Source organism: Mus caroli, chromosome 14 (genome assembly GCF_900094665.2).
Source record: "Mus caroli chromosome 14, CAROLI_EIJ_v1.1, whole genome shotgun sequence".
Classification (NCBI taxonomy): domain Eukaryota; kingdom Metazoa; phylum Chordata; class Mammalia; order Rodentia; family Muridae; genus Mus; species Mus caroli.
The window spans coordinates 16313964-16339889 of record NC_034583.1 but is presented as its reverse complement, the minus strand read 5'-3'; the positions used below and the strand labels follow the sequence as shown (position 1 = coordinate 16339889).

Here is a 25926-nt window from a genome sequence, read left to right as displayed (position 1 = left end):
TGATACAGGATTACAAAAGATGGGCATTGGGGGGAGGGCAGGAAGGCCTTGCTTTGAGTTTTGAAAAGTTCCAAAGCCAAGTCCAGAAAGTTCTATCTATCAAGTCCTCATGCTCAAGGGCAGTTACAGGAGATATCGTTGTTTAGTAGATGGAAGTGTCTCCTCCAGAGACAACTCTATGTTAAACATGTCCTTTCAAGAAGTTCATACTCCAGCCAGCGTCCTATATTGCACATGTCCTGTCAGAAGGAACAGATCGTGGGGAATCCTTGGAAAGATCCTGAAGCTTAGATTATTGTTCAACATACTAAATGTTCCCAAGGCTTCAACATCATAGACAATCTGTATAGACATTAGAAACTTAGGAATGAAAAGTCTATCAGCTACCAAGTCTTACATCCTCAACTTACCCAGTCACTGGTCAGGCAGAAATGAGTTAGGTTTGGCCTGGTTGCTCCTATGAGAGTTAGAACTGGTGTCTTTCAGTCCTTACCCCTATTCCCTACCCCCAGTTGGCATTGTATGTTCACCTAAAACCTTCGCTGATGTGGGCCTGCCTCGTCAGAATGGCAACCTAAATTTAAGAATGTGACTCAGAGTCACTTTGTTTTGTAGTTTTAAATAGAAGTTCCATTTCCCCACTGCCATCTGCGGATGTAGACAAGGAGACTCTGATGCTTCACACAAGTCAGAAGGGGCGCTTCCATTTCAGTTTGCTCCTGCAATGAGTATTAATCACGAAGAGAAAGTCTCATGGGGAGAAAAATAAATCCTGATAAGCCAACCTTTTGGTTGGTAAGTTATGGATTCTCTTTTTTTTTTTTTTTTAAAGATCAATGAAAGCCATGGTTTGTTTCCATTTGGGGAATGAAATAATGGGGCTTTGGCACTCCACCCTGTGGTCTCTGATTGTGTGAGAGCATGAACTATAAGCAGTCAGAGGATTTATCTCAGAAGGGATCCTGATAAATAGTTCTGTTGGCAGTTGAGAAACCATGCAGGGTGTTGTTCCTGGCACTCCCAAGGCAGGGAGACGTTGATGAAATGGATGTAAAATATATTCTCAGAGTGCTCTGGTCCCACCTGGCTCTGAGGCTCAGTTCAGCTTTTGTCTAAGAATTTTCCTCTTCTTGCCTCTCATCCCAAGCATATCCATAGCTCAGGGTGTGTTCCTGTTACTTTGTGCCTTAACCAGAGGAGCAGCCATTCAAAACTGCCACATGACTTCTATTTTACTGTTTGAGTTCAAAGTGTAGAGCTCAGTGAATGGTTAAGGGGGTGATAATTATGTCAGTTCTAAGATTGTAAATGACCAATGGCAAGGTCTATTATATTTTCTCTATTATTTTCTGTGAATGGAGATGGGGAGTGTTCAGGTATGGGTTTCAACATGGCACCTTTTAGATTAAAGCCTTTTCATTGTTGCACTTTAAACACTGGACAATATGAGAAGGGCCAGAACAAAAGATGTGACCAGGAAATCAAGGATCAATGAAGAAGAGTTGCTTACGCTTTTTTGAATATCTTATCCCACTTAAGTTGAACAAAAACAACACAGTGACACTAAGCTATCATCTCTCTACCATAATCCAGAAAAAAAAAAATCTTCCAAGGAAATCTCCAAAGAAACCATAAACCCGTGGAATTAATAGGGCCTGGAGCAGTCATGAGAGCCCTCAGATGTCACCAATGTCTCTATCAGTGACTATTGCGAAGGCAATATTGAGCCCATTGCCCGGCCTTAGACAAGCAATCACAGATTTTCCTTGATGAATTTGGACCCAAGGCTTTCCTTTGTTCTCTATGTAGAACAAAATAGTGAATATATACTTTTAGTGCAGATGCCAACTTCCTGCTGGCACAATCCAGCACATGAATGCAATGCTTACCTGCAAATCTCTCACATACTCACTTGTTCCCTTAAACACACACACACACACACACACACACACACACACACACACACACACTTAATTTTCAGCATACTGTCCACTCAAGGTCTTTGAGATCTGTAGTAGCTCTTACCTGTCAACTTTCATGCATATCTGTACTCTTGTTATTTATAAGCCCCACTAGAGCTTAAGAATTTTACACCTGTCCCTTGCTGACTACAGGCCCTTGTTTCCACTTAAATGCATGCTTGTGGTGGTGTGTCTGTGTGTGGGGGGGTGCGAGCTAAGTACAAGGGTAGGCTGCTTTGTGTAAGCTTTTGTTCCTGCCTCTTTTCAGCACTAGACTAACCAGATTCCATTCTGTCTCTCCCTTCACTTTCCTGCCTTAGTGAGAACTCGGCAGTTGTCATTTCCTTTGTAAAAAGAACCTTGTTCTGTTGCTTTTGTTCAGTGTGCTTACTTTGTAAATGCAAGAATAGGTTATTCTTCCTTTGTGTGTGGAGGGTTAACACATATCGGGGGTTTGGGACACGACAAAGGGCATGTTTGATTTGTAATCCCTGTGAAGAATGGAGAAAGCCAGTGCATGTCACGTGACTGGAGGTTCCTATAGACTGCCCTACTGTGCCTCTGAGTAGACCCTGCATTCCTAGGCTGCACTGACTCCTGCCTGTTGAACAGCCAAGCATCATCCTTTGTAAGGTACAACTATACTAACTGGTATCCAAATGCAGTGATTTCTAAAGTGGCCTTGCTGCTCAGCAATCTTTCCTGATGCACCTCTCCAGCTCCCACTCTCCTAGGGGGAGAGGTCCATGTTGCTTCCCATCTGAACAAGGATTTGGGGATCTCTCCATACTCCCTCCCTTTTGCTTACCTCGCTGTCTTCTATTCCTGGCCTGGGTGCTTCCATTTGCTTACAGACAGCAGTATACTGGAATTTCTTTTATAGCTTCGAGATGTCTGTAAGGCTTTGCTGCTTCCCACCTAGTCCAAACTTTGCAACTACTCACATACTGATTCTCTGATCAGTTTGCAGTGGGGAATCTCATGGAAGCCACATACCAGTTTGTATAGTAGTACTCTTTGGAACTGCCTACTCTTGAACAAAGTAGAGTGCTAGGGGTGCGCATTTGGCTGCTTGGCACACACATTGAAGTCCATTAACCTGCATGCCAACAATAACAACAAACAAAATTAACCCTTAGAGTACTGCTTTCATACATTAATTTGTGGTTTTGAATCATATTGTTGAACATTGCTTTTATCCCCAGTGCAGAGTACCACACAGGAAGTCCATTCTTAGTTCAGCCAGGACAGTAACCAGGATCCTCTCCTCCAAGGCTTTCTTGAGCTGCTCCTGGGTCCTTTATGAATATACTAACAGCTTTTAGAAGATCCAGATGTGGGTCCTGGAAAATGGGCTCCACTTCTAATGGGCTGGAGGACATAGGGTCTGTTATTTTAGCCTTGTTATGAGTCCTTTTTAATTGAAGACATCAGTTCTTTAAGGGTTAATATGAAATCAAGAAATTTGATAATCCTTCCTGCTTGTCCTTCCTCCAAGGTGTCTGCATGATCCTCTTTAGAATCTTAGATCAACTCCTGAATGATGATGAAAAACAGTATATAAAATTATCACCAACCCCCAAAGCAAAGAAAAGAACAAAACACTGAATGGTTGAATGGAGAGCCCTTTGGCAATGCTTGCTTGATGGTCATGGTCACAAGGGGTAGAAAGACCAAATGTTATATTCAGCGAACATTCATTTTGTCCTCTACCCCACACACCGTTTCCTGGCATTGTGGAAGCTGTGGCAATATTTTCTTTGCCTTTTATTTACCTCTTGCTTTTTCTTCTTCCTGTCTAATAGCCCAATAGAATCCTGCCAGAATTTCTACAAAGATTTCACATTACAGATCGACATGGCTTTCAACGTGTTCTTCCTCCTGTACTTTGGCTTGCGGGTAAGTTTGGCAGCATCTTCCAGTAGTACCACAGTGGGGCAGGAGAATCCTAAACTTATGGATAACCCTCCACCCATGACTGCTTTCCTAGGCAAGGTGAAGCCTGAGGTCTCTGTGTGGACAACAGACCTGTGTTCTGGTTTGGGGTCTGTGGACAAGATCTACTTAGCTGAGAGCTTTCTGAAACATGGGTTTATTTTGGTTCAAGGAAGGGTTTGAAGCAATGGTACACTGACTCATTGCATCTGAGTCCTCTATTCAAACATGACTGTGTTTTTTTCTATTACAAAGTACATTGAAAAACACTTAAGCTCACAAATGTAAATTTAGCAACGTGGAGACTGCAATTATCAGGGTTAACCAGGAGTGAAGGCTGGTGGGACGTGGGGGTCAAGGAGGAGTGAAGGCTTGTAGAATTAGGGAGTTTAGACTAGATTAGGCTTATGGAGATTTTTGTGCAAAATTTGAATTGTGCACATGAATGTGAGTGCACATATGTGTGCTTTATTCATAGTTAGATTTGTATCAGAAAGGCCAAGAAGCTGAGATGACTAAAACCTTCTCTATGCAGCTGTTGGAAACCACAGAAAATGGCATCGCCTGATCATTCCCTAAGGCTAATGTGGCATATATTCACTTCCTACAAAAGGCTGTGGATTCTCTAAATCAAGCTAGTGATTGATGTACAGAACAGCATGAGATTAGGTGAAGAGCAGAGTGTCGCCCAGCAGACCCCATAGAAACCCAACATTTATCCTTTGACAAAAGGACATATATTAAATGCTGACACCGTGCTTCTCATTTTGTTTTTCTCTCTTATTTTCTCTTTCCCTCCAGTTTATTGCAGCCAACGATAAGCTGTGGTTCTGGCTGGAAGTGAATTCAGTAGTAGATTTCTTCACAGTCCCTCCTGTGTTTGTGTCTGTGTACTTAAACAGAAGTTGGCTTGGTAAGTCGGTCTCTTTTGCCATTTCACTGGCTCTTAAGCAGGATAGATTAAAGATATATAGGGTCTAGGAAGGATTCTTTTGCTGGTCTGTGGCTATGCATAGGCAGTTTTGCGTGTGGCCACGGATGGTGTTCTTGGGGTATCGGAACTGGATGGAGACAGCCCAGGAGAATCTGTGGAAGTAGAGCTTTAGACAGTATAGTTTCATCATTGTTTAAGTCCCATGGTCATCACTGTCACAGCTGGGACTTCTACAGTTCACTCTTCTGTCACTTGTCATTCAGGAATTGAGAGTCAGGACTGGTTAAAGAAGCCCATGGGAATGAGACCAACCTTCAGAGTGGCAGGATCTAGTGCCCCAGAAGTCCCACCTGTCACACTTGGGCTTTATTTATAGTTACAATTTCTGGGATAAGCCGTACAAGATGAAACATCTCAAGTGGAATCACGGGCTGCTGCACTCCCTTGCTGGGAGAATGTTCCTTAGTGCTTGGCTTATCAGGTCACTTCCTGAACTAAGACCAGCACAGTAAAACAATTAGTCATGAAAAGTAACCTGCTCTGAGAAAGATTAAATTGACAGCTCCCAGCTCCTCGTTGATGCTGTGTCTAAGTTAGAATTAACATGAAAATATTTTTGCTTCCATTAGTTAACTGAGGATTGGAGTACTTACCCAGAATTTCCTGTCTTTACTTGTAGGTTTGTTTTTTTATTTTGGTTTGGTTTGGCTTTTTAAAAAATTAATTAATTAATTTTTTGTTTTTGGTGGTCATAAAGGACAACTTTATATTCTTCAAAAAAAAAAAAAAAAAGCCCTGGGATTCACACACACACACACACACACAAAAATGCATGTTCTAACCATTAAAAACCTTCAACTACCAACAAAGAAAACAGCACCAGGCCATTTCTCCTCCTTTTGTCCTCTATGAGTCCCCAACCCCTACCCTAAGATGCCGACTATTAATATACCTTTCCGCAAACTCATCTCATCCCATGCATAAGTAAATGAATGTGCACTTATGGCCACACATTAGAGGGATACTGATGTTCCTATGAGAAATTGTTTCAAATAACCATATTCCACTGCAATTTAGCTCTTGTAGTAACACATGGTGGCCATCCCTTCAGCACCATAATAAGGTAAATTTTATAGCCATTTGGGAAAAATTCCGTTATCTGCTTGTTGTGTAGTGGACCTAGCTCTAGGTTCTAATGATCACCTGGATGTTTTGTTTGCTAGTCTGAACGATATTTTCATAAACACTATCATCTATGTATTTGTGAAATTCCATCCCTATAGATATTTCCATATTACCAGGAGAGGCATTGCCAAGTAAAAGAGCATGAATAATTTATTTTGTAGACATTGTTAGATAATGTTCTAAAAATGTTGTGTGAAGATGTACTTGCATCCTGCAAAGCCCTGGGTTTGAAAACAACTGTCATATATTTAGAACATAAGCATCTCTAATATATTACATATAGTGATCACCTACACACTCTTGGATGCCTTGTGTAAGTGCACCTGTGTGTGTGTGCATATCCTCAGTTAGATGCCACCTACCTCCAGATTTCTCATTCAATCCATAGTTACTTATTGCTGAGGGGAAATTTTTGCTTCTTGGCTCTGAGATGTGCTTGCTGAGAATGGTCAGTATGTCCAGTATGCATGAGAGCCACATGCAAACCTCTGTCCTGAGTAGGTCCATGGGCTGGCACATCCCAGCCTTCTCAGCTGAGCTGACGATTGGCTTTGTGACCTGCGTCTCTTGTTCTCCACTCAGTCTGTGAAGGACATTGACAGACTGCCGCCACCTTATAATTCTGAGAAGGGCAGGAACTGAGGGACCTTAGAAATCAATAAATGATGCAGCCTCGTGGGAAGCATCAATGTTGAAACTGAAACAGAGCAATGGCATGCTGGACTATAAAATTAATAACATTAACAATAACAACAACAATAATAGTCACAACAACGACAACCCAACCAAAACAATCAAAAGAACCTGTCCACTCTTGCAGGAGAAAACATTTAATATGATGCTTTTGCTTCTTAGTAACTGCCCTTGGGTGGAGTCCCAACCCTTCCTGCCTACTATGGAAGAGTCATTTTAGTCAAAAACTAGGAGTTTCCTCTGTCTGATTTAATACATAGGTTATCACCCTGGGAAACAAGCATTGTACCCATGAGCCACCACAGAAACTAGTGAACGTTCTCAGGAAACAGTCCTACAAAGATGAAAAGGACCATTGGGTGTGGACATTTGGGGCAGCCTTTCCCTTATCCTGGAAAGTGGAGGTATACTGCCTTTACACTGGCTGGGATCTGGGATAAGATAGATACAAGAAATAAGACTACTGAAGTACTGCACAAAGTTTTGAGGGTGGGGGCATGGTACTGCTGGCATCGTGATTGAAAACCAGAGTGGACGGACACCAGGGGCCTGGTCTGTATCTCTTACAATGCACCACCCAGACCATGTTGCCACTCTTATTCTCAGCACAGGATTGCATATTATATAATAAAGCATATATATCACTTACATATGTCCGTTTAAGACACTCAGTAATACAGCCAACATAACGATGGTGAGTATTCAAATGCTTCAGCAATGGTCCCACCATTCAATCTGTTACCCAAATCACCTCAATCTTCAGATCAAACCTATGAGGTAGGAATTGTTAATTACTTCATGTTTCCAGGCCAGGCACCTGAAGCTCAGAGAGGTTGACTCTCTTGTCCAAGTTCACACAGCCTGTTTGGATAATTTTCCCCAGTCTGACATGATGTCACTGCATCATGCTGACCTTGAGCTTCTGACCTTAACCTTGGAAGATTGGGAGTTTTGAGGACCGATTTGGGAAAGGCAGCACCCACTCCACTGCTTGGGGTTGGCATTCCTCCATCCCTACTTACTCGTCCCACAACGCTTTGCCTCGGGCTGGAAGGGAGGGGGAGAGATCTTATTTAAGAGTGCACACTCCTATATCTCTTCTCTCGCACTCCTCCTTTGCCACCTCCAGTTTTTAGAAATGCCACGAGAACCAGAGAAGCATACAGAGGTGGCATGGTGTCTCCCAAGTTTCAGGGCACTTCGTCAGCTTGTAGATCTTGCAGAGGACCAAGGGCTTCCATGTGATCACACTCAGCAGAGAGAAGTAGATCAGAACCCAGCTCTCTGTTCTGTCTCAGTTCAATTAGCTCTTCCTCAGCCACTGGCCTACGGGTCTCTTGATGCAAGATCACACTTACTTGCCTCCAGTCCTGCTTTCTTAGTATTATCCCCTGTAAAAGGTTGGTATCAAGGGCAGCTCCCTCATAGGGTTACAACTGGGCTCTAGTGTGGTAGTTACATACTAAGAATATAGTGAAAACTTTGCTAGCAGGGCAATAGCTATCCCAGCCTTATTCTCTTACTTGTCCTCCATACTTTAAAGTACCAAAGAATCATATAGAGCGGAATGGGACCCCACAAAAGGCAGCAGGATGGGACGGCATCTATGTCTGCAGATGGCAAAGCTCTGCTTGTTTTAATTCCCATTCCCACACATGGGCTCATTCCTTCACAAAAATCCTCACCCCAACCACTAAAATAAGTACACCCTGAAATGAGAGGAGGATTTTATTTTGAGATATGAACAACACGTTTATCTGTCTGTTCTTTTAGAAACTCTACCCCCCTGAGCAGTCAGCCATGCCACCTTTCATGTAGATGTTTGTGTGGAAAGTCATCTCCTGTGGTTAGAGGAATGGAATAGGAGAGGTTTACTCACTGACCAGTTGCCTGATGTGCCTTTTATTATCTTAGTGATAGAGTTGAAACCCTGGGCCTTGTCTATGCTGGACAAGTGCTTCCCTGCTGAGGCACAGTTACAGTCCTGCCTAACCAATTTTTTATTGAGCAGGTATTATGTGCTGAGCACTGGCTTGTGAGTATCACAGAAACAGTCTCCCTCTTCGTTGGCTGTGCCATGTTTTTAAACAGAGTTTACCCATATTCTCTGACAGAATGAGGAGCATGACTGGGGCCTCCAATGAATGGAACTTATCCATTCTAGGTCCAACAGTAGACCTTAACACCTTCAACAAATTTCACCAGAAAACAGAACACTCTAGTATGAAATAGAAAAATGAACTAGTGGCCAGTTATAGAGGAAAACAACAATGAAATTGAGGCTATCTACTTAAAAATATGACTTTGTATTCTTTGTGTGTGTGTGTGTGTGTGTACACATTCCAGAAAACAAGAACAACAGGTTAAAATAGGACAAAACATAGTTCCTGTTTGAGACTAAGGTTCAATCTTATTTTGGAAACAAGATAAACAGACATGAAATGGCAGTAGGTAACATTGCCTACTATATAATTAAGCTCAGAATTGCCAAGCACAGCAGAAAGCATGGGGGTGAGGAGTAGCGGTCAGAGGAGTGAGAGTAGCATATGCCTGTGTGTGCATATGTGTGTCTGTGTGTGTGTGTCTGTGTGTGTGTGTGTGCGGTATGCGTCAGGGATACAGAAAACTCTGTGGAACACTGAGCCCCAGCTGAGGCTGGTAGTGGAGGGCAGAGCTTGTCATAGAAAAGGAAGCTCGCTCCCTGAGGGGAGAGGACTCCACTTCACAGAGTAGTGTGTACCAATGGAAGATAGTATCATTGATAGAAAGTCTTTTTCTTGGGCTCATGTCAGCCTCACCACCATAAGAGATGGTTGTAGTTGCTTACTACTGACATAGAAACCTATCACCACAATGTTGTGCCTCAACACAGCCTCTGTGCCTCATCTCATAATTTCTTAGCCTGGAAGTCCAACTTGGGTCTGGCTAGGGCAAGATAAAGGTGTCTTCAAGGGCTGGGAAGATTGCTCCCTTAGTGAAAATGCTTTGAATGAATAACTAATGAATTAGTTACTAATTTGAATGAATGAAAAAATGAAATAAAAAGGAAAGGAAAGGGCATGATTGCTCCTAGCATGGCAGAGGAGAAAGTTTATTAGAACTATGTGGGAGAGCATAGTCAGAGACAGACACGTCTGGGAGAGCCCAGAGTAGACATGATTCTGTGCTGTGTGGGGAGAGAAGGAGAGGAAGGGAGACAGGAAAGGGGGAACTTGATACAGCAGCCAGGAGGCCAAAGGTACAAAAGTGACAGGTAACCAAACCAAAATGCCTGGATTATATACGGAAGAGTTCAGGGTCTTGGGTGGGGTACCCCAGCCATTCCCTGTAACAGGCTGGGACTGAGAGATGCTGGGAGAACCTGGAGGCAAGGGTCTGCTTTGTCATGTTGATAAGCATCTCAGCCATTTGTTCAGGTTTGAAACTTAGCAGTAAGTCTATCTTTTAAAGAATTAGATAGTTCTCCTGGGATCACCAAGAGGGCTCAGTGGGTGGAGATTCTTGTCAGCAAGCCAGGACTCATTGGTGGAGAGAGAAAAATGACTTACACAAGTTGTCCTCTTGTGTTTGCACATGGAGGGAAGGCAAGTGTCCAAGCACACAGACACACAGACAGACACATAGACACACACACACACACACACACACACACACACAATTAAAAGTAATATTAAAAAATAATAATTTCCCCCCAAAAACCAAAAACATTTCTATCCAGGTGTTAGAGGCACAAGTCTTTCATCCCAGAACTCAGGAGGCAGAGGCAGGCAGATCTCTGAGACATCTGAGCCAGTCTGGTCTACAGAGTGAGTTCCAAGATGGCCAGAGCCGTATAAATAAACCCTGTCTTGAAAAACCAACCAACCAACCAAACACAAAAATAAGACAAAACAGCAAGGACAAAAACCTTCCATGAATAGATGACTGAGAAGGCATTAGCTAAAAATGGCTGTTGAGAAGGAATCACCAGCCCACAGTGCTCAAATTTAGTCAAGTACATTTAAAGCCTTGACATCCTAAGTGTAAATATTACATATTTTATTATATATTACAATATATTACATATGACATAATATAGTACTTATACAATATACACATTAATATTCTACATATATGAAACATTGGGTCTGACTCAGAGCCTCTGCTTGTCAGGCTCCCTGCTCTGGGGTAAAATGGCCCTTTAGGTGCAGCAAAGAAAAAAGAAAGCTCTCTGGTTCCCTCTACAGGATGGCTCTGGAATTTCTGTATTGAGAGTAAGTAGTGGGTTAGAGAATACTCTAGCTTCAAGTTCCTGAGAACCCTTCATTAGTAGAGGTAGGCTAACCTTGAACTCACTTTTCGATCTGCCGTCTATGACCATAAGGCCGCTTCTTTATCTCCATCAAGAGGTCACAGCACTGGAAAGGCAGTCCCCAGAGCCCTCAAGATCACCTGCACCACCTACCAAGGTGGCCTAAATTCTACTTTTAGTATCTTCAGTTTCTAAGCCCAAGCTTTCTAAGTCCCCTCCCTTTAGCTTGTAGCTTTATTTAAAAATAAAATGGGGGAGTCGGTCCTTGAGGCTCACATCTGTAATCCCAGCAGTAGGAGGCCTAGTGTAATGGCACATGCCTTTATTCCCAGCACTTGGGAGACAGTGGCAGGCAGACCTCTGTGAGTTTGGGGCCATCCTGGTCTATATAGTGAGTTCCAGGGCAGCCAGAGCGACATAGTGAGACTCTGACTCAAAAAATAAAACAAGACAAAAGCAAACAAACAAAAGTTCAAACAAAACCAAGACAAAATAAAACAACCAACAGGAATAATAAATAGGGGAAAGGAACAAGTATGGCTTCTCTTCTTGGTATAAGTATGCCTGTCTCTAGGGAAGAAAGAAAAAGAAAGAGGAAGAAAGAGGAATGTACAATCTAAAAGAAAAGTTGCTTCTATGACCAAAATAAAGCTGGATGTGTTCATATTGTGCATATGCGTATTTATGTTTGTTATTTTGCCTATAATTAATAGGATTAAGTGGTCTACCAAGCAAGACTGAGATGCTTGTCATTTCAGGTCCATTTGAGGAAACCAAGACTTGTAGATGTTTAGTTACTAATTGCTGAGAATCACAAAGTGGCAAAGCCAGCCTCTGAACTCAGGAAACCCACCTCCAAAGTCCAGGTTCCTCCGTGTGATACTATGCTGCTGCTCAAATGATAACCGCACCCAACTGTTATAGTTACACACAAAAGGAGTACCATCCAACCAAACTGACTGTGAGATGCAGCCTCCTCTTGCTCCAGTGACCTGATAAAACCAGAGGGACCTTCTAACAGAGTGTACCACATGGTCCCAGTTGAGAAAAAATGAGGAAGAAAAATAGAAAACTCAGTCACTATTTAAAGCCTAAACTAATTCTAGTTCTATGACTAATCTGGCTTTTCAGAGATCCTTCTCTTTGCAGTTGGCCTTGTAGAGTAAGAAGGTCCATTTTAAATATATTTCCAAATTCTTAATAAAAAATAGTTAATGTCATTACTGTTGGTCTGATTTGCAATGGCATTAGAGATGTGTGCTCTTTTGATCTAAGTATTAGTGTTCGCCAAATTCACATGTAGAAACTTCACCCTAAACCTGCATCATTAGAAGGAGTAGCATCTAGATGGTAATTAGGTCATGACAATGGGGCACCCAGAATAGTATTACTGCATATGTTGGTACCTTGACCCAAGGATACTTCAGCCTCCAGATTTGTGAGCAATACATCTATGTTGTTATAAATTATCCAGTCAAAGGTATTTTGATGTAGATGCTTTGCTTGTAGGGACCAAAACATAGGGCCACACCCTTTGTTTGAATTTTTGAGAGGAAAAGAGAGAGAGAGAGAGAGAGAGAGAGAGAGAGAGAGAGAGAGAGAGAGAGAGAGAGAGAGAATTCATTGATACTGTGAACATTAGTAATAGCATTGAGACTAAAGTTGCTAAAGTGTGGCGAGATAAATAAGTCCTTTGCTAAGCTCTGTCTCCATGGTTGGACTTTGGACGAAAGTAGCCCCAGCAAAGCAGACTAGTGAAAGTTTGGATGAATTTCAGGAAGCAGATTGCTGTTCTGGTAGCTGCGGTACTTGCTAAATCTGCTCCTGGAGAAATTACACCTCTTGAAGAGATTTCCAGTTGTGTCCCCTTGATATTGCTTTGTCAGGAATGTGCTTTAAATAAGATGTCCTCCGAGGGAGCAGGGATTCTAAATCCTCATCGACTTGCATGGCTGTTATATGCCAAATTGGAAATAACTTCCTGAAATGAATGTCTTCAAGGAATGAATTCAGCAGGAGGCTTTCACAGATGCCAGTATCTCTTCAGATGGTTCCGCTTGACTGGGGTGTGATTAGAACAATCTCCTTGGGCAAACTAAATCTCTGGGACTGGACATATTTACCTTTGCAGCATCTGAAAACATAGCAATAATAAAACTTTCAATTCTTCCCTGAGATCTAAGCCTGATGGTCTGGCCTGGGTAGTGAAATGGGAACTGAGAACTGAATACTAGTTAGAAGCTCAGGGACAGAATAGCTCTTATTCAACTGCTCCCATGTGTTCCCGTGACTTAACCACAGGAAGGTGTGCATGTTGTCTTGTGAGACACCAATGTTATATTCAAATGTGCTCATTATGTTCCAGTTCCAGCAATGTGAAGGAAAGCTAGTATCCCTGTGCTGAGTGGGTTACAGGGCTCTAAAGACAATTTTTCCCCCTAGGGCATTAGAACTGAAGCTATCCCCAACATGCCTACAGACCTGGAGACTTAGGAAGTGAAAACTGCCAACCTAAACCTTCACACCCTGCTTTCCTAAAGAGAGAATGAAGGATGCTTTTACAATCTGTTTCTTATGCAGGCTCCAATGACCTTAGCAGGATTTTAGAATATCCTGGAGAACATAGACACCTCCTACTGCTGAGGCTAGACTGCATATATTTCAGCTTGACTATATACCAATAAGAGCCACCAGAATGGTTTCAGATTCTCTAAAGAAGTCCAGTAGGCAGTCATCATTGAGGAATCTCTCACTTGATGCTTTTTAAATGAGAGGCACATACCAAACCTTAGGAAAAAATTTAATACACACAAGCATGCACGTGCATGTGAGCATGCACACACACACACACACACCTTCTAAAATCTCTTGTTAGACCCTCTAGAGACAAGTAAGGAGAATTTTTATAGAGCACAGATGAACATGGATGGATATTCTAGAGGACTGTTTCTGAAACTTCAGTTCCTCTCAGAACCACCCAGAGGTCTGGTTCACCCCAGGTTTAGGACCAGTGCATCTGAGGCAGTGTGTGTGTAAGGGCGGAGGTAGAGGGTTTTCCTATTGGGTTCCAGCGATGAAGGTCCAGAAACTGTGCTTTGAGGTCTGTGGGTGCATCTTACTAGGATGGCGAACTTGAATTCTAGAAGTGTCTACTATGCCAACTATCAAGATTCTCTTATTCCCAGAAACCTTGCTGGTTTAGGCTTCCCAGATGTCAGGTTTTACAGAAATTCTGTACTTTGGGGACTGAAGCCAAAGCATTCACATATTGAGATATATCTAGTATATTGTACCCCACGTTATAACTTCAACTGGAACAGTTAAGCCCTTTTAGAAAGTCTTTGGTTTCCTTCTGTGCAGTTCCCTTTAAAGCTCCTCCAAGTCCTAGGTTGCAGCAAGAGGGGATCCCTGGCCCTTGTTTCTTTCCACGTTTGGTTAATGCTCTTCCTTCCCAACCTCCTGAGATTGGGTTAGGGCCAGCTCGTGGCATGTTGGAGATTACAGAGAGAAGACTGCTAAGGGAGGTTCCAGACTCACTTCCTTTCCATTCTCTGGGGTCTGACCTGTCTCCTCTGTCAAGGATAGAGCCCCTTAGACTGCCAGTCTCGGGAAGAGGTCTTGTATGGCCCAGTCCCTCCTTAGTCCTAGGATAACTCATTTTAACTAGCTTTATTCTTTCTCCTTCTTCTTCCCTGGAGATACCTAGGCCTGGAGATAGAACTGCATGGTGGGTGATAGGCATCTATCTCCCTTTCCCTAAGATGTATTTGTTATTGATAAAGTTCAATACTGAGATAAGTGACTCTTTGATTACATATCAGAATCACAGAGTTCAACTTCTCTCTCTCTCTCTCTCTCTCTCTCTCTCTCTCTCTCTCTCTCTCTCTCTCTCTCCCTCTCTCTCTCTCGTCGAATAGCAATGTATCATAGGGTGAAATTAACTTGATATTTCCTAGTATACAAAAAAAAATATTCCCCTGGCCAGATTGGATGTACTCTTTCCTCCTTCTCCTCTTCTTCTCTTGCCCCTCCTCACCCTCCACCCCATACTCCCCATCTCCCCTCTTTACTCCCCCTCTCCCCCTCTTTCTTCTCTTTTCATACGAGGCACTGAACCTAGGGTCCTGCTCATGCTTGTTCGGCCATGAAGATGGATCCTCGATGCCCTTTTTACTTTTTGTTTTGAGACAGGATGTCACTAAGTTGTCAGGCTGTCTATGCCTTCACTAAGCTCAGTCTTTGAGTGAGCTCCTCCAGCTCCTGCTCCTAGGGCAGCTGGGATTGCAGCCATGCACATGACCAGGCTCTGATGAGCCCTTCCTTTTTGTCAAAGCTCCAGTCTTTGTCTTACACTGTCTACGGTCCCCTTTCGCCTTTATTAATTGCCTTTCAGTAGATCTCTTGTCTCAGATTCCAGCTATCTGGTTAGCAGTTACCAGTTACTAAGCTCCCACTCTGCTTGCCCACATACTCCTTCTCTGTGACTTCCATAGTCCCCCATTACTCACTGTGTACCTGAACTTAACCAGACTAGCTCTGGCCTCGTTCAAAACTGTCAGTCTTTTCATTGTAGGTTGTCTTTGATGGGGCTGCACATCTACAAGTGATGTATGCATGTCCAGGACCACAACTGGCCCACTGCCTTGTGTGTGTGTGTGTGTGTGTGTGTGTGTGTGTGTGTGTGTGTGTGTGTGTGTGTGTCTGTGTGTCTGTGTGTGTGTGTGTCTGTGTCTCTGTGTGTGTCTGTGATTGTGAGAGAGGGATAAGATGGGAGAGAGGAGAGAAGAAAAGAGAATAAATGTGGAATTGATCTCTAGTTTTACTATTTAGGAACCATCCACCTGGTTTATCCAGTCAATAGGACCCAGGCTCACTGACTGGGCTCATTTGACTGGCTAGCAATTCCCAGAGATTCCCGTGTCTCAGCCTCCTTGGTGCTAGGATTTGTAAGTGTGAGACACTGTGTCCAGCTTTTTTATGTGGGTGCTGGGAATTAAACTCGGGCCCTCATGTTGGTGTGGCAAGCACTTTCTGAAGTGAGCAACCTTCCCGGCCCTTCACTGTTTAGTTTTGGAAATAAGATTTTATTGGAACACAGCCACACTCGTTCATTTACATATTGTCGGTAATATGGAGACCTGGGGTCACAAAGCATAAAATACCATTTACTTCTTTGCTCTTTACAGAAAGCCTATTGATAGCAGATGCATTATACATTCCTTTGTGTTCCTCTAAATGCCTGGCACAGTGTTTTGCTTATAATAGCTACAAATCAGTTTTGATAAATGCAACATGAACTTTCCTCTGAGATCATTGGAACTGTAATAGTGATAAAATAAAAATGTGTTTTGGCTTCTGCTATTATACCACTGTGCATTATGTGGCAGTATCCGCATAAGATCCTTATGTGTCTGTCTCCTTTACTGTTCTACAAGCTCTAATGATGAGTGGGGGACCTGGAGGAGGCCACCTGCCTTACTCACTAAGACATTGGCACAGCAAGAATGTACAGAACTGAGGTCTTTGCAGTCTCAGGGCCTAAATTTTGAGTTATTACTTGAAATGTACCAATCAGTCCTAGCCCCCATAAGTGACGAGAAACAGAAATCTTGAAAAATCCATTTCAATGAGATATGACACAGAAACCAAACAAGCATAAGAAAGGCTAAGACATGAGTACAACAGGGGATCCCAGAAGGAAGGGCTAAGCCTTGTTTCTTGGGTGTTTCACCTAACTCACACTAGTGTAAATCCTTCTTTTAAAATCCTGCATAGCTGTACCATTATCATCAGCATCAATTCAGATGTTCAGTCACTTGGCAAACTTTAAAGCAGGTAGAATTATACTGTGTTAGTTGCTGTACTCGGCTTCAGTTTAAGGTGTGAATGCGATTTTCCTGCTGTAGGAGAGGAGTACGTAAACTCAGACTTCAAAACCAAATGCTTATAGAGAAAGGGAGATAACAAGGGGATGGCTCGTGGTGCTATGGAAGCAGTCTCTCCAGCAAGGGAGAGAGGATGCTTCTCTCCTTAAAATGGTTGTTGGCTGATCTTTTTCAATGTCCATTAACTGCCATTCTTTCTCCATTTCCTTCTCTGTTTTAAAGGCTGGTGTGTGTGTGTGTGTGTGTGTGTGTGTGTGTGTGTGTGTTCATGCTTATGCTTGTTAGTGAGTACCCATGCATGCAGATAACTGTAGATGCCCTGGAGCTGGAGTTAAAGCAGATATGAGCTGCAAGATGTAGTTGCTGGGAACTGAATTCTGATCATCTGTAAGCACAGCAACAGCTCTTAACCCTGGAGCCATTTCTTCAGTCCCCATCTAACCCCTGCTTCTTTTTCTTCCTCCTTGTCAGTTATCCTTGGTACTTTCCTTTGGGAACTGGGTAGGCTGAAGCATCAGTTATCTGTTCAAGACAGGTGACATCCTGTGTCCTATGTATAGGACTTGTCTTCCTTCTTACTGTATCTGCTGTCCAGAATCTATTACCAAACCTGTAATGTGGTACCTACTGGCAATGCCAATCACCACACATCATATCACCTCACATATAATTAAACCAACAAGCGTTTCTACTAGGACAAGTAAACATTTTTGATGAATTTGAAGACAGGGTCAAACACCTTTTCTACCCCCCAAATGTTACAAGCAAAGGACTCATTGTCTGAGGACCTCTTATTCCTGGTTTAACAAAATAGCTTTGTGTTTGTTTTATCTAATTACAGTTCTCCTTATTCAAGGACTGGCACTTCTCATCTGGCAGGAAGAACAAAAGCTTGGCTCCACCAGACTCCTAGAAGTCTTATTGAAGACACAGGAGGCATTAGTCCTCTGGTGCATTGACCTGCCCAGGGGGAGCCCCCCTCTTCCCACAGCCCAGGTTGTTCCCAGTCCCTCACTTCAGCTCTGTTGCATGGTCCACACCTCCGCATCTGTAAAGCCATTCTGCCATCTAGTGAGGGAAAGCAGGAATGTCGTCCTCAGAAGTCTGTGTCCTTTGAATCCTGACTGACAAACCTCAGATGAAACTTTAACTTCTAGAGGCCAACTCAGGAGAGTCCCCAGCCTACAAGAATCTCTCCAAAAAAAAGAATAGAGTAAAAGACAGATAGCATGTACATAGCTGGGGTTCTGAAAGTTGGCCCTTGTGCTCCTGCTGAGCACAGACTGGCACCCCAGCCACCCACCCCCATCTCTGTCTAAACTGACACCCAGGGCAGGGCAAGGGCAAGTATTTTAGATTGATTCCAGTTTAAAGATCACACTGATTTTACTAAAATAGATCACTCTTGTCCAGGTTTGTTCAGATTTAAGTCTTCCTTCTGTCTCTTGACAGAAATGGTTTGGAGCCTGAAAGAAATACTGTGGTGAGCTAGGATGTATTAGGATGGAGCTGTAGTCTTGTAGGTGTTGTTATTTCAGGCATTCTTGCTGGGAGCTGTGTTAGCGTGGAATTGTTATTGAGTACCATTTGGCTAGGTCCCAAAGGTCTCCTTTGTGGAAGATAATGGTACTTTTCATAGATAAGCTAACAGCTGCATAATACAAGGCAAAAAAAAAAAAAAAGTTGTGAATATTCTTAACCTGAGTTGTCACTGTTCCTATCAACTTGTTTATAGGAGAAAGAAAACCTCTTTCTGCTGCTTTGCTCATTGTCTCTCTCTTTCTCACATACATAGAAACACACACAAACACACATATGCACATGCATATGCACACATTTAGGACCTGGGACCTGGGGTTCAGTCCACTTTTCTTTGAAATGGTCTCTTATGAAATGAGGAGTGAGTTGGGTGTCTATCTATCTCCTGACTCCTCCTCCCCCAGCCACCAGCTTCTTTAAAGAGTATTCTGGAGATTTAACTTGGCTCTCTCTGCTTGTGAGTCAAACTCTTTCCCCACTGAGCCATCTCCTAGACCTGACTGTTACCTACTCCCGGTGCCTGACTCCTGCATTTTGATTGGTTTCTTTGACCCTGCTTGGTATGAAGTGAGGGAAAAGAATATATTTAAGATGAAAAAAGAAGTGGCAACAAAAAGGGTCAGAGCCATAACCCAAGAAGAACCTTCTAGATTCATCTCTGTTATACGGAAAGTGTGTGGCTTTCCAGGGAAATGTATTAGAGTAAAGTAGTTGGCTTCCTTATTCCAGGAATCCCAGCAGGAATCCTGACATAGGTATGGTTGTCTGGGAGCATGGTAAGGATGGCTATAAAACCACGAACATGCAGGAAGAAGAAAAACAAATGCTTTGTGTGTGCAAATATACTTCATTAAGACAACTTTCCTAAGGTCTAGATAGCAAAGGAAAACTTGTGCTTCCAGAAAGACATGGGTGGGGAAAGATTCCTGTACGCAGGTTTTGGGGCTCCTTATATTCCAGCATACATGTGTGTGTGTGTGTGTGTGTGTGTGTGTGTGTGTGTGTGTGTGTGTGTGTGATCAGTCACATCTGCATGGGAGAAAAAGGCAGAGAATGCTGTTCATATGGTTGTGAATGTATTTTAAAATAGCCATCTCTGTTGAAATAGCAACTCAGAAGTGTGAGTGGAGGGGAAGTCTTCCTGATGGCTGGATCTAACAGGCAAATTAGAGAAGTCAGTGATATCTTTTCCCCGATGCCAGGTGTTCAGCCTGACCACCATTCATGCCAAAGATCTTGAGCGACCTTGGATGAAAGCCCCAAGGTTCAAGTCTGTCATCAGTACTGATTTGTGGGATGCACTGGCGTGATCTGCCTTGCCTTGGGCAGGGTTCTCTCTGTTTTAATCACACAGCTGGGTGGTGTACTGGGACATCTAGAAGGTACTGAATGAAAGCCATTGAGTGAGCAAGGGAGTGGTAGGATAATCAGAGAGCCCATCTCCTATTCTACAGGACAGAAATCAGCAAAAGTTTCCTGTGACTTCCCAGGTAGTAAATATCTTCAACTCTGAAGACCATCCAATTACCATCACCACTATCCAACCTTTCACTGTGGCCTGCAGTCAGCCCCATCCAATATGGACTGAATGAGCAGTGTGCAGTATATAATTATATAAAAATGTGATGTTATACCATATTCAACGAATACGTACAATGAGAATTAAAAATATATTCATGAACATTTAAGTTGGAAGTTTGTATAACTCCAAGGTTTAGAAATCATCCTTCTGATTTTTAAAATTTATTTAAAAACATGAAAGAAGCACATTCTTAGCTCTCATTCTGTGCACAAGCTGGTGATGGCCTGCCTGGATGTGCTCCCATGTCATAGTTCACCTGCCCTTCTGTAGAGGATTATATACATGGTTAGGTTAGAGATTGTATGGAGCGTTAATAAACTCATTCATTCACTCAAGGCTTTATTGAATACTTTCGGTATGCCATGCTCTGCCCTAGGCACTGGATGTACCAACAGACTTCTGATTAGTCACCAGCCCGAGGAAGAGGTCCTTATCTTTGACAGCTCAGGCCTCAGAAGTATGAGTCACGACACTGTAGCAAATAAGAACCCCTCAGTCTAATGAATGTGCATGAAGCACTTTAACGAATTAGCCATTTCTACCCAGTGCCTGCCATATGTTGCCAGCGTCTTTCAGGCATTCCTTATTTACAGACTGGAAAATCGGTGGAGATGGAGTGATTTCCCCATGACCTCTAACTCGGTCTGATGCCTAACAACTTGCTGCTGGTTCTAGCATATTGGATGCTCACTCAAGAGTTCTAGTGGGCTTTCAGATACCTCCCCTTGAGGATCAGGAAGACTTAGGGAAAAAAATCTTTTCCCCCTCATTTGGCCCCAGTCTTCCCATTCTCTACCTTGATCAAAACCAGCAATGAAAACAAATCCTCTCTCAGGATTGTAGTCTGAAAACAGTGGATTTTTTTTTTTTTTTTTTGGTCTTGTCTATTTCATTTCCTGAAAACAAAAATAGCCTAGGAAACTATTAAATACAACAGAAGCAAGTAAGATTGGAGCATTGGAAAGCTTTGCCTCATGTTTTTCCTGCTTGTCTGCTTTGGGCCTGCCTTACTTAATTCAATAATCTATGCAGCTTGAGCTCCGGCTAGCAATGACTTCCTCTGCCACCAACAATTTTGCAACCCTTCTGAATCCTTTAGGGGATTCCAAGGCAAATGGCCTTAAACAGGAACTTAATTGTCTGAGAGATTTTATTTGCTTATTAGAACAGTTTGGTCCACGGCATTATCTGTATGGGGAATAATTCCCTTAGCTGCATCAATTTTATAGTTTCTAACTCATTGGATTGCAGTTTTTCCTACATAAAAGGATGCCTGGCATGGAGCCACCCAGAGTGATGATTTTTGGTGCTTTTTATCACGGCGCAAAGTAGTAACAACGTGAGCAGCACTGGTGTCTCTCAAGAGCTCAAGAAGAAGGCAAAGGGGAAAAGGGCAGGATTTAGAGATGTAATTTGGGATTAATAAATGATTCATCCAAAAGATCAGTATTGATCACAGCTCTATGGTTGTATGTACTGTGAGATTGTAAGACACAGTTCAGCCAGGAATACCCTGATCTAGTTATGGATATGGGAAATCAAAGCACCATGTCTACAATGGGAATTTAACATCTGGTGAGTGAATATAACAGGGAACTGATAAAGTATTCAATAGAACACTGAAAACCAGACAGGAGAAGTTGTGCATTTAAATGCAGACATATGTTTGCTTTGTCTATAAGCCATATGTTGCTTGTGCAATACATAAAGATATCTATGCATGCACATAATAGAGTCCAGGTTGGTAGAATAGTAACTGGAAGTTGGAATCGTGTGCTTGGCTTTTTCTTAGACCATGAAGTGATTGGCACAATGAGATAGTCAATATTAAACCAACCATCTATGAGACTCCAAATGAAGAAATCTTACCTGCCTTGCTCACCATGCTCTGAATGAATACAGGCACCAGTAAACCAGGTGGCATTTATCTTTTTAGCCCAGACTCTTCCTTTAAAGACCATGATGCAGACACCGTTTCTCTCAACATGGGTCATAGAGCAGGCAGACACCGTTTCCCTCAAGTTAGCAACACTGGTGTCTCTCAATGGAGGGACGAGGGAGGACATGACCAGATAAGGGGCCCGATAATGGAGAAAGGTTCTCAGGCTACCTAGAGCTTCCAGTGAGTAGCTTAATCTAGACATTTGTGCTTATGTGTAGGGAGGTAGGTAATAGAGCTGTAGTGTTTCTGCCAAGAGCTATACCTGGTTATATTCACTGGATGAAAGCACCATGTGGAGAGTAGAGAATACTGAAAACTAGACTCATAAGTGAGAGCCTGGGGGTCAGCTCCCTTCGTGTGTAGTTCCTGGTGAGAGTGAATGCAGTCCTAAATTATCGGTTGTTGAGTCTCCTGCTTGGATCTCTTCAAATTGTTAATTCGAAAGAAGGCTTGGTGCCAAGCTGAAGTGGCCTTGATGACCAATAGAAATCAGGGGTCATTAGGACTGCTTGAGTCTACTTAGGAACATTTATAAAGCACAAAGCATCCACACAGACGCTCCATCTAGAAAATCTTTTAGGAAAACCATTATAGTTTGATTGGCGTTTTGAAGTGAGTATCATTGTTCCTTTGATTTGGCAAATATGGACAAGGATGTTTTAAGAGGTGATTAGAACAGGAAAGTATACAACTAGTAAATAGCATTACCAAGTCTATCATTGAAGGCCTGATAAACTGGTGACCTTCTTAATATGCCACAAGAGCTAGAAGATAGCCCTGCTCTGCCAGTAAGAACTAAGCATATCTTCTGGTGCTTCTAGTGGAATGAGTTATTATCTGCTTTTTTGGCTACAGGAATTACGTATTTTAAGTTGAGAATATATTAATGTACCTGTGGATGTGGGGACTTCTGGGAGAGGTAGAGTTAAGTTGAGCCTTAAAGCATGGATAAAGAAGTGGAGGGGCAAAGGGGAATGTGGCAAGATCAGAGAAAAATTATACATGGGAGAAGCACCTCTCTTGGGCTATGTAGGAGATCCAGTGAGTATGTAATCCACGCTATTTTTGAGTGCCTATAGAGAAGGTAGTTGATAGAACTGCAGTGTTACTTCTATGAACAGGAGTGTATGAGTCTGGGCAGGCCTGTCTGTGAAAATCACTGGAGAAAAATGGAGACAATTCCAGTCATTATCTAAGACTTAATGCAGTATTGAGGATGTAGTAGGGATGTGATAAGTGTCTATTGAATGGACCAAGATGATCTGAAGTGCAGTATTGGATGAGTGGACAGGTAGGAGAGTTCCACCTACTATGTATCTACAGAAGGGATTTCAAGTGAGGGATGTAACAGTTTCAGAGAATGGCAGGGCAGGGCTAGAGAGCAAGGACAACAGAGACAGCCAGGGTCCTAAGGAAAGGATGAGCAAAGAAAGGCAGTATTTGGCTGGGTGGACACATAGATTCTAGGACTTCTCTTGCTAGAGAAGAACAGGCAGATAGAACCAAATGCTAATGCCTCCCAGTGAACCAAAAGACATAAAATATGATGAGAAAACAAGAAAATAGGTGCAACATAGGTTGAGGGGAAGCAGAAGGCACAGGAGAATGTTTCCATGTCAGACAGAAAAGGACCATCTGGTCCAAGGTCATCTCTACATCTCCTTAGGCAAGCCCTGGGCAGGAATGATGCAGCTCTGGGAAGCTTTCCAACTCGAAGGCCAACGCAAAGCCCATCCTTCTCAGAAGAAGGCCAATGAAACATCTATCCAAGACTAGATGCCCAGTTATTTAAAAAATAAAGTGAAATGACCACAATATGCTGCAGAGAAAAGAACTGATGGAATTCAGAACTGTTGTTTTCCTAAAACAGAAGCCAGAAATGAACTATCTTTTGATAACTGTCTTGGGATTTTATTCTGGGGACTTAGGAAAGGGGGAAAAAGTGTATGAGAATACCTTCAGACCTTGGATGGTTTATGGTAATGTTTGAAATTGCTGGTAAAATTATGACCTTGTAATTTACAGCTGTGTCATATATTCCAGGCCACAGTATAATTTATGTACCCAGCCAGGTCCTTTGAAAATGAATAGGGGGGAGTCTCACATAGTACAGTTTATAATGTAGTGCTGTTCTTAATGTAAAATCTCCTTGGCTTAAACATGTTGTTTAATGGGGTTTATTGTTGGTCCAGGGTCATTACTGAAGTTCCTGAACAATAGGGTGTGGTTTAAAGGGACTCTAATAACATGGCCATGTTCGCTGGCGGGGCTGCTGTACTCAAGCCTCTCTCTTTTCCTGTCTGTATCACCCCAAAAGAAGTATCACTATATAAATCCTTCTCCTGATACAAAAACTGGGCAGCTAGATAACTTTGGCCTTAACACAGGCTTTAACCTGATCAAAAACTTAACTTCCTTAGGAAACAAAACAACTGTTAGATACTACAAGTGGCTCAAACCAAGCTCCTTGCATCATTTTGACATTGATCCCAGTTACAGTGCTGGAGAGGAAAGAAACTAGGAGCTAGCTAGGACTGCTGGAGACAGGATGGTAGGAGATCTTACCTCCCTGAGAAGGCAGAAGGACAAGAGAAGAGAGTGTTCTGCTCTGCAATCTAGAGAGAGAAGTCCCGTGTCTGAGGCTCAGAACCTCCTTGAGGGCCAGGTTATCGAGCCACCACTCTGGGTGTGATCTTGGACAGCAAAACAGAGACTCTGCAGCCTTTCTTCCTCATCTGTAATCAAGGCAAGCTTCTATTCTCTGTTACTTAAGGGAATCGTTGTTAGGATCAAAGAAGAGTTTTGTGACCCTGATCCAGTGACCAGAGTCACCTCTTTCCTCTTCCTGTTTACTTCCCCACGACCACCACCCTGTTACCTGTACCTCAATAAAGCTTAACGACAATGATCTGACTAAGGCCTCCCTCTACCTTAGCCTATTCTGTCTGATCTCCTTTCTGTCTTTTTAGTCATTCTCCACTGATTCTTCCTTTTGGAAACCTGTACCCATTCCTGTCGGTACCCCAACCCCTGCCATGACAAGGCCACCTGGTTTTCTAGATCTGATTTTTGATCTGTTCTGCTCTCTCCTTGTCTGCCCCTGACTTCTAAGTGCCAGAAGTGTTGATAAGAACTGCAACCTTAAGCAGAGGAGAGAGGTGTTTTTTATTGATGCAGTGACCAGGGCCCCAGCCATCTTGGAACAGGCCCCAGGATACTGTTCCCATTAAAGGCGGTGGAGCTTGGAGGCACTGCAGCCTTGTGCTGGGGAGTTCCTAGGTGTCCACTGAGCTGTGGACCTTAGCTTCCCTCAAGGGAAGGACAAGGGGTCAAGTGCTTTGCTTGATTCATAAAAGTGGGTCCAGATCTACTTAGCTCAAGTTAAGGGAGCTCTTATTTTGTTCCATGTCTTTTATTTTATACAGTTAGATAAGCCTGGGCATCTTCAATAAGTATTTTCAAAATACTATTTTGTACTTTCATTAAAAAAAAAATAAGGAAAGAAATGGAAGTGGACACAACAAATAATAAAAAAAAATGATTGTATCACTTGGAGATCATTGTATATGTGGAAAGAGAAAGAAGTCAAATAACTATGGCCCATTCTTATTCATAGTCCTAGCACTTAGGGATTGGAGGAAGGTAGATAAGGCTTAGAAGGCCAACCTTGACATATGAGACCCTATCTCAAGCTGAAAAATTAAACAAGCCATGTGTCATATAAAAAAAAAAACTTATAGTATATTGTAGTATACCTGGTTTTTAGAAGTAAAAATGTTAAATTTGTTTCCTTGAGCATAGAAAAAAATAGAGAAATAGGAATTGCTAGTTCTTTGTTCTTAAGACATTGCTAGTATGGTTCTAGGAAAGCACTTCAGAAAAATAATATAGCAGAGCCATGTTTTCCTTTAACTGTAGTGTTTGCTCTGCTATGGTGTGGGTGGACTTTTGACTGTGAATGAGGAGAATGTGGGTGTAT

At 42.6% G+C, this 25926-nt stretch overlaps 1 protein-coding gene across 28 annotated transcripts in view; it reads left to right on the top strand.

Annotated features, from left to right (window-relative positions):
* Positions 1-25926, top strand: part of Kcnma1 (potassium calcium-activated channel subfamily M alpha 1) — a 702678-nt gene that overhangs the window by 410985 nt on the left and 265767 nt on the right. For 27 of the 28 annotated variants that reach the window (XM_021182657.2, XM_021182666.2, XM_021182664.2 and 24 more), the window contains exons 4-5: positions 3767-3860; positions 4698-4809. In XM_021182657.2, coding sequence (XP_021038316.1) covers positions 3767-3860; positions 4698-4809 — 206 coding nt within the window. Of the gene's footprint in view, positions 1-3766; positions 3861-4697; positions 4810-25926 lie in introns of those variants that run through there. The other variant, XM_029468767.1, reaches the window with a different exon arrangement.